The sequence below is a fragment of the Rutidosis leptorrhynchoides genome, chromosome 2, assembly GCF_046630445.1.
Source record: "Rutidosis leptorrhynchoides isolate AG116_Rl617_1_P2 chromosome 2, CSIRO_AGI_Rlap_v1, whole genome shotgun sequence".
In the NCBI taxonomy this organism is placed as follows: domain Eukaryota; kingdom Viridiplantae; phylum Streptophyta; class Magnoliopsida; order Asterales; family Asteraceae; genus Rutidosis; species Rutidosis leptorrhynchoides.
This window is the reverse complement of record NC_092334.1, coordinates 265,931,341-265,941,719: the sequence shown is the minus strand read 5'-3', so window position 1 is coordinate 265,941,719 and position 10,379 is coordinate 265,931,341. Positions and strand designations below refer to the sequence as shown.

General features: G+C 33.8%; 1 protein-coding gene across 1 annotated transcript; it reads left to right on the top strand.

Annotated features, from left to right (window-relative positions):
* The first annotated feature begins 945 nt into the window (after positions 1–945).
* LOC139888666 (uncharacterized) lies at positions 946–6,653 on the top strand. Its single transcript, XM_071871661.1, has 2 exons — positions 946–1,085; positions 6,293–6,653. Exons 1-2 carry the CDS (start codon positions 946–948, stop codon positions 6,651–6,653), a joined length of 501 nt encoding a protein of 166 aa, XP_071727762.1.
* Positions 6,654–10,379: the final 3,726 nt, after the last annotated feature.

The window sequence follows — 10,379 nt, the reverse complement described above, 5'->3', positions numbered from 1 at the left end:
ATTTTGTATAATTTTTTATAATAATGTCATAAAATATTAAAATCTAAAAAAAGGGTACCTTCTTTAAATAATTCTAGATGTTTTATTTGAAATTATAAGGTGCGTGAATAATTATTGAAGCTTGTTGCATTATTCATACTCAATACTACTAAAGTTTTACTTAAGATAATCTTATGGGCAAATGGCCCGAAAATGTAACGTAAGTTACCTAATTTGACAACCAAGGTAACCTTCAATTTACACGAGTCCGAAAATGATTTCAATTTAATTTTTGCGCAAGAAAAGGATTACGTGTTAAAAAAATTTAAAATTGAGGTAATCTTCGTCAAATTCATTAACGATCGTTAGTAAAAATACACGATTAGTTCCTCCAATTTCTTAAAAATGGCAGCACTCGTCCTCCTTTTTATCTTTAAAATTTGGATTTTGAGAATTAGAACCACAAATTGCAACTACATTCAAATCTGAAATACGAATATGCACATTAGAAACAAAAATTGCTGGTTGAAGTGGCATCACAACATCTTTACGAGCTTCAAGTGATTCATCAACATGATTAAAACGAACATCAGAAGCAGATCCCGATCTTTCAGAATTAGGGTTCGAACCAACATTTGAAGATTTAGGAAGAAATTGGTAAAAGTAACATTGAGGAAAGTTTGGAAATCATTTAGTGATGGAAAAAGTTTCAGGTCCTGAATCGAAGTTACCAACGAGTTATAAGAATCTTTTATTTTCGAGTTTTTGGAACTGAAATCGATTCATAGATGGATTTTGAGAGTTTGTTTGCAAATTCTGGAAATGTAGTGTTGTTTATCGGCTTCCAATGGTGATATCTGCAAAGTTTGGTGAATTTTCGTGGTGTTTTGAGCTTAATATCATAACCGCTGCCACTAACCACCAACGACCACCGCAGGAACCACCACTCCTTGCCGGATTCTGAAGATGGTGGGTGGTGATGAAGATGATGAAGATGGTGGTGGTGGTGACGATGCAGATGGTGGCGGTGAAGATGAAGATGGTGATGAAGATGATGAAGAGGATGAGTGGTGTAATTTTTTTAACGAACTTCAGGGACCAAACGTGTATTTTTGTCTAACAATCGTTAATGAATTTGACGAAGATTATCTCAATTTTAAAATTTTTGAACACAAAATCCTTTTCTTGAGCAAAAATAAATTTGAAATCCTTTTCGGGCTTATGCAATTTGAGGGTTTCCTTGATTGTCAAATTGGGTAACTTATATTACCTTTTCGGACCATTTGCCCTAACCTTAATGTTGTTGTAACTTTCAATAATCAAAATGAAACCGTTAACTATTTAATATTTAACTTTGAACGTTCACAAAATAAGTTATTTATATAACTATCATTTATCAACAAGATAACCGTTTATATATCAATCACACCTCTTAAATTCATGTTTGGCATAATCCCCCTCATTCAGACATTTAAGTTTTTCAAAAAAAAAAAAAAATAATAATAATAATAATAAATAGTATATCTTTTAGCTTCACGATGTATTAAAATTAAGAAAAATGTAATACAGCCGTGTATGTTCATCGTTTACGTCGTGTAACGCCGTGCTTTTTTTATATATAAAAATACAGCGGAAACAGATTATATTAATATTTACAAACCATACATTAGTAATTAACTAAATCATAGTTATTGCAATCATCCAGGTGTTAAGTTAACCAAAAAGCTTTCACACACACACACACACACACACACACACACACACACACACACACACACACACACACACACACACACACACACATATATATATATATATATATATATATATATATATATATATATATATATATCAGAGTTATGCGTATCAAACGTATCATGCAAACAAACTTCTCACAGTACCCGGTATAAACATTCTATCTTGCAAGCGAGGAAATGTGGATGATTAACACAAGGCTAAGTGAGTGGAAAAATCCTAACAGCTATAGGCATCTAGCTTCAGGCTAAGTACAATGGCTTAACACAACAATTAAACGACCACTACAATAACAAAAGGACCAGCGGCTTGTGGGCCATCAACCACTAGTTGATTTGGCTAGAGTTTACCTATAGTTCATGTTGCTATCTTATTCGTATAGTAATCCGGATGCAGGAGATGCGTCATTCAAACTATACTACACGAATAGTAACACTTGAACCCAACCTCACTATTCAAGGTTGACCTTTTGTCCAGCTTCACTATTCCAAGTCGGTTGTCATACTTCACTATTCAAATCCGACAATACTCAAGTGCACAGAATCATCACAAACAACATAATACATCATATGCAATCTATATCAGGCTAAACATGGCAGGACAACTTATATCGGCTAAAAAGTCATATTTTTACTCCGATATTAGCCCCATTTATGAAAAAGTAGTTGACTTTATCATCTAAATAAACATTTATTTGCTTCATTTAGTAGATTATGTCATTACAAAGGCTATGTTTCAAGAATCATTAAAAACGGAGCAAAAACGAGCAAAACCGACTAAGACGCTTAACTCGCGTTTAAATAACTTATTTTATGATTTTTTGAAAAAGTTTATTTACTTAATCTCATGTTGTAGGATATTCAATTACGAACGCATGGGCGCAAGAATCGTCAGAAACGGAGCTAAAACGAAGATTCTAGAGCAAAAGCGGTGAAAGACAAGAAATCAAGTTACGATCCAGCAAATCAGCAAGCCAAACGGCCTGCCAAATGGCCTGCTAGTATGGCAAATGGCCTGCCACACGCCCAAGGTAAACGGGCATGGTAAACGGGCTGACAGGTCAAACGGGCCCTGCAAACGGCTTGTCAGCCGTTTGCCAGCCATTTTTTCAACAAAAATCCTACCTGTCATACCACCTGCCGTCCTACTTGCCAGGGGTTTAGACATACCCCCTATGCATACCACCTTCCGTCCTACTTGCCAGGGGTTTAGACATACTCCCTATGCATACCACTTGTCATCCCACTTATCAGGGGTTTTTAGCCATTTATTTACAACTTTGCCCTCAAGCTTTCCTATAAATAGGTGGCTCATCCCACCATTTCAACACACACCATTCTTCACTTCTCTCTCAAATATCTGTCTATAGTCGCTCTCTAGTGATCTATAGGAGATTAGTTCTCTCTCTACTCTCTCTCTAGATTCTAGAATCTAGAGAGAGATAAATACAGGGATTAGGAATAATGTAGATATCTCTCTACCGTCGCTCTCTAGTGATCAGTAGGAGATTAGTATGTAGTTAGTAGTAGAAGCTATCAAGCATTGTAACACTATGGATATTATAAAGAAATACAAGTGTTATTCTGCCGATATTATTCAGTAATATCTATCCTTTCTTTTATTAATTTATTGTAATATTCTTGTTTGATGTTTGTGATTTATTAATATTAGAAATGCTTGTTGCCATGATGTGCGAGTAATTGCTTGATTGTTTGCCATGATTTAATAATGTTAGTTAGGGATGATTATCGTTTCGTAGTTACTTTCAGTCTATGATATTAAACCTCGTTATTATCGTCATTCCACCAATAAACGTGATTGAAACATTTTATAAAGTCGACAATTATAAGGTAATTAATTATCTGTGTTTATACATTGGTCAAGGTATGAACCCATTGGAAATACTATAAAGTACATGGGGAATTACAATTGGACCAGATCAAGACATTGGTCAAGAGTATAAGACTCGAGGAGCACCTGTTGCAACAGTAGAGTACAATGTTGATGTACTATAGGACCACTTGAGCATGGTCAAGGTTAGAAGCTATGGAACCACTATAATTCTAGTACATGGTGGATAACTAAGGGATTTATTAGGTAGATTTAAGTAAGGGCTGGTTTAAGTCATAAATGGGAATTTAACGCACTACAATATAAACTAAGCTTATAAATCTTTAAGGATGACTGAGAACTATCAGAGGTTTTAATTTGTCTACAAACCCTTAGATTTTAGCAAACCATTGACAGAAAGGAATTCAAAACATGTGTAAAACCACTCACTTGTGTGATACACTAAGGTGTTAAGAAAGTTTGGATATTCTATACATATGGCTATGCTACTATATTCGTGCGCCCGAGGTATGCATTGCATCCAAGATGGGCCGCTTATATCCTTAAACCGGATAAAGCGTCGAGATTTGAGCATAGTCCATCCGATCAGAATCACGATAACCTAGTTCCTCGTGACATGCTAATCGAGAAATCAATTAGTAGGGAATCTAGTGTTTACACCAAGGTATATCTAACCAATGAGTGGATCGCAATCATCCCAACACTACGTTATCTTAAATCATGGTGAACCACGTCTTCTATGTCCCTAGTTGTTACATGCTATCTAGCTTATTTTAATTATATTACTTTAATATCTTAATTACAATTATATAAACTATTAAACCCAACTATTGCCTTTACACAATTTGATATTCCAGATAAAGTGGTGTCTAGAATAAACTAGTTGTACTTGGTTGTTGGATTATTCGAACAGCCGCCAATTTATTGGGACCAAAAGGATCCTGCCTCTCCACACAAGGTGTACATGACCACTATTCTTGGATATTAAATTGTGTACAAACCAAATCTTAATTACTGAAGTATCTGAATAAGCTCCATTTCAAATTCGATCGCAGGAACCTAGGTCATATTTGCCCTTGCTAACCCATAGGAAGGAATAATAGATTTAGGCCCAACATATATAAATTAAAAAATCAACTTCTTATGTTGATATCTTGAATTGACGTTTTGTGACCTAACGACACCGCATAAATAAATCGTTCAATTCAGGCATATCAACAATAGTAGCATAACTCGCTAGAACATGCATATAACATTTAAGATAGTCCGACTCACCTGATAAACATCAAGAACTCAGAAATCTAATGTTAGTGAGTTTTCTTCGTTCCTTTATTACTTGAGAATATCATATATCAAGTTAGCACATATCAAATCAATTATATCATCAATTCATACTCTAAACAACATCATATAGCTCTATATATCCATATATGACATGTTTACATGGTTTCCCAATCATTCGCAACTATCACACGCATGTAAAACGAGGCATACACGCTATCATATCATTTTGACCCAAATTAGAGTTTGATTAATGCTTTAAAACCTTAGCATTAGAAAGTAGAGCTTATTAAGTTTCCAACGGTAGTTTATTAATCAAAAAACGGAGTTACGGTTTGAAAGCTACGGCCAAAACGAAGTTTTCCAAAATGCTATCAACTTGCATCCGCACGGATGCATATGTAACCGTATGGATGCATCTATATCCATACGAATGCATCTGTATTCGTACGAATGCACCTAAATACGTCCAGAAACAACTTGTATCCATTCGGATGCATCATGTGTCCATACAAATGCAGTTCATCAGTGTCAGGTCGTTGTTTTCATCAGTACCGACAAGTGCTTATTGATAAGGCGCATACATCAAGTCATTTTTATTCATCCGGGGCGGCTAAGATGTATCTTGATTTGAAGAAAGAGTATTGGTGGTTCAGCATGAAGCTAGACATTGTTAAATATGTCAATCAATGTGTTACATATTTGCAAGTGAATGCCGAGCACCAAAAGCCTTATGATATGTTGCAACCATTGGAAATTCCCAAGTGGAAATTGGAGAACCTTACCATGGATTTAATCACTAAGTTGCCAAAGATGACGAGAACCCAATACGACACTATTTGGGTAATCGTTGATAGATTGACGAAAAGTGCGTTATTTCTTCCTATTCGGGAGACAATTTCATCGGAAACATTGGCAAGATTTTTCATTAAGGAAGAGATATCGAGACACGGGGTTCTGGTGTCAATTGTTTCGGATCAAGATACGCATTTTCTCAATTTTGGGGCAAGTCTCATGAGGAAATGGGTACTCAATTGAAAATGAGCACCGCGTATCATCATCAAATGGATGGTCAAAGCGAACGGACCATTAAGACCTTGGAGGATATTCTACGGGATTGTGTTATTGATATCGGTGGTAATTGGGATGAGCATTTACCTTTGGTGGAGTTTTCATACAATAATAGTTTTCATGCGAGTATTTGGATGCCACCATATGAGATGCTTTATGGGAGAAGGTGCCGAACCCCGATTTTTTGGGGTGAGGTGGGTCAACGTGAGATTGGCGGTATCGACTTGCTTCAAGAGATGAATCAAAATATTGAGATAATTCGGGATCGTTTTAAGGCCGTACAAGATAGACAAACATCTTATGCGGATAAGTAGACACGACTGATTAAGGTGTCACCATGGAAGGGTGTGATTAGGTTCCGAAAGCAGGGAAAACTTGCTCCTCGATTTATTGGACCTTTTAAGATTTTTGAGCGTGCTGATGAAATTTCTTATCGGTTAGAGTTACCCAGAGAGCTTGCGGGGATCAATAACACATTTCATGTTTCCTACCTTTGCAAGTGTCTTGCTGATGACTCGGCGTGGGTTCCATTGGATGAAATTACTCTAAACGATAAACTGGAGTATGTGGAGGAACCAATAGTGATCCTTGATGAAAAAGCTAAAGAAATGCGTGATAAGCGGGTTAGGAGCTTTAAGTTGAAATGGTGGCACCGAAAGGGATCAGAGTTTACTTGGGAGACGGAAGAATTTTTAATGAAGTATCTTCCTTCGTAACACGTGACTTAGATCGTAGGGGCACGGTCCGGTCCAAGTGGGGGGAGATTGTAACAGTCCATGACTTGGTCAACAGTCACAGGTTGCGTCGCGACATCTGGCGGGATTTGAGGGACTGTTGTGTAAATAAATAAATTAAGTTTGGGGACCTAAATGCAATTTTGCATGGCCGAATGGGGCTGTTTTTGGATAAGTTTTGGGAGTCCCTTTGGCATTTTCCACTTCAAGAAAACACTCCTAGTCTGGGAAAGTATAGTGTAGTGAAAGAAAGCTTAAAATTGGTAAAGAAGAAGATCATCCAAGCTCAAGTCAAGACCAAACTTTGTTGTAGTTGCTGTCTAGCTCCATTTCAATCTTGAGGTAAAACCCTAACTCGATTTTATTTGTGAAAATTCGGATTTTATTTAGGGCTTGGGTTTAAAATGGGTTATAAACCTCATTTCTTGAGAAAATTGGGTTTTTAGGTTGAGATTGGGTGTATGAACCCTAATGTGGGAGGTTAAGGTTTGGAGGACGAATTTTGTGAGACTCAAGTCTTGCATGTGTTTGTCAATCACTAGCACACATATGAACTAGTGATGTCGGTTTTGGTTCTAACTTGATTTTGGGTGTATTTAATAACCCGAACTAATCCATCCGGACATCGTCCATATTGATTACAAACGAATTACAATAGTTGATAACATTGCGAGGTACTTGACCTCTATATGATACATTTTACAAACGTTGCATTTATTCTTAAAAGGCAATCTAATATTACATCAAAAGTTAACATGTTCGCCTAACATTTCATAATGTCCAAATGACCTAGTCTCTAATGAACTTCATTGACTCGAATGCAACGTCCTTATATCATGGCTTAAATGGTCCCGAGTAGTATCCTTAATATGAGCTAATGCACAGCGGAAGACTTAATTCGTACCTGAGAAAAACATGCTTTAAAACGTCAACATAAAGTTGGTGAGATATATAGGTTTGATGCTAGCAGTGTTATAACAATGGACCACAAGATTTCATATTTGTAAACATAATACACTCGCAAGTGTATGTAAAGCATTCTAAGTGGTTGAGCACCTGGTAACCATACTTAACATTTAATCACGTCGCATATTCCCTTTAATATGAAATCTTACTACACCGTACCATGTGTAGTCACGAAACGAAGTACTGTGCAACCGTTGAAAACTGGTCGTCCAGCCCGGTTGGGGTTGTCAGGCCCGATAGATCTATCAACAGGATTCGCGTTTACAATACCCCTGTAAATATTAGTTACCAAGCTACAGGGAAGTATGCCAGTGGTACAACTCAACGTAGAATGTAATTTTTGTCACTTGTGTCCATAACGTAAATCATTTATAAAAACAGCGCATGTATTCTCAGCCCAAAATATTTAGAGTTTAAAAGTGGAACTATATACTCACCTAATGTATTTTGTAGCAAAAATACATATAACACCATTGGTAACTTATAAGGTTGGCCTTCGATTCACGAACCTAATTAATTATATATATTTACATATAGATTAATACCTATTTAACAATTAAGATCGAATCATTGTGTATCCCACTCCTGATGCTCGAGACTTATTTGCAAAAGTTAATAAAATTTTATTTGACTCAAAATGACTTACAAAAATTTATACATAAGTAAATATTGTCAATTTTTATATTTACAATATTTATAATTCATTTATACTACGTTATATGTCAAATTATAATAAAAAGGATATAAACATAATTTTTATTTTTAATTATATTTTTAAATAATAAATTTAATGTTAATAATGTTAATAAAAATGGAAACTTTATAATCTTAAATGATCAAAATATTATTTTAATAATTTTAATTGTAACAAAAATAATAAATTGGATAGTTTTGAATAAAAATATTAATCATTTTTAGTTACTAACATAAATACTCATAATAATAATCATAATAATAATAACAATATTAATAATTTCAAAAATAATAATTTTACAGTTATTGATAAAAATATTAGTTATTAATAATAATAAAAATCATAATAATTTTTAATGATAGTAATTATAGTAATAACGATAATTTTAACAACAACATAAAAATATTCATTTTTAATAATTTGTATAGAAGTTCAATTGGCTATAATTTCAAATCCGTCCGTCGAATCCATTCGACATCTAAATGAATAGTTTATAGTTTTTCGCCACCTTTTCAAAAACATATAATTCATATATCTTTACTTAACCACAAGAGTAATTAATTCAGATTCTATCCTAAATTATATTTTGACAAAATAAATACACGAACATGCACAATTCTAAATTCTCGAGCACTAGTCAGGGATACACTAAAAATAAATAAAAGTTAAGTTTAGAGTGCTCACGTATCAATATTGAGATTCAATATTGCAGGAAGATATATAAACACAACGGAGATGATAAACACTAGTTTAGCTCACGGGCAAAACCCCTGATCCATACCCATAACTTCCATAGATTTGACTCATAATCACCTTAAACTTATCCCATTCATGAAACCAGTTTTGGAACACTTGGGCAGAACCCCGTCATACTAATGGTACTTCTAATCTTAAGATTAATAACTATATTAATCTTAATCTTTGATATTAGTAAAAATAATAATTATAAGAATTTTAATATTAATATTAATAATATAAATAAAATTGATAAGTACTACGGAGTATTATTATAGGAGAGAAACAGAAAGGAAAAAAAAAATAAGTTTTAGTCAAAAATTAGATAAACGTCCGATTTTTTATAGGCAAAATGATCCACCTACTCCCAACATTACACGTTTCGTGTAGATAAGTACACGATTCGTGTAAGGTGTCTTCACAAAAGTTGTAGATTTTTGAGTTACGGTCGTTTGGACACCAGGATCACCTTTTTCCGAGTCCGAATGAATTAGTTATGATTTTTCTCGTGCAAGTGCGCAGGTTTAGTGATTTCCAATGTTTTAACTTGAAATCTTGTGATAAAATGTTGTAGTCTTTTGGTGCTCATTAAAAATCTTTATTTTATCTTTATTTTTATTTTTATATCATTGAAAATCTATAAAAATATTTTATAATCAAATTCTATTATATCGGAAAAATGTGTTCGTTGTTTAACTAAGTGTTTTTTAAATACAAAACATTTTATATTTAGTTAAAGACTATATTTAATCATTTTATAAAATACATAAATATATAGTTAATAAACACGCTTTATTTAAATATTTATTTTTATTAAAATCACGGACCGTTATCATTTACAATTTGTCAAAAGGTTTCTAGAAAAAAAATTTCAACTTTTAAGATAACGTTAAAAATCTTTATTTTATTAAAATGGCTTGTTTAATAATTTGACAAAGATAGTTTCAGATATTTATAAAATTATATTATCTTTTACACTTGTCGATATCTATAGTAATCTTATATCAAAACCTAATATTACATATCTAATACTTTGTTATCGTTAACTATAAGTATATAACACATATACACATAAACGTTCGTGAATCGTCAGGCTTGGTCAAGAGGGTAACTAATCATCCAAATAAAGATTTCAGACTTCCTAGACTCAACATTAAGGTTTCTGCTTATCGTGTCGGAAATATATAGAGTTTAGGGTTTAAATTTGGTCGGAAATTTCCGGGTCGTTACAGTACCCACCCGTTAAAGAAATTTCGTCCCCGAAATTTGTTAGAGGTAGTCATGGATAACAATAGGAATGTTTTCATGACGAT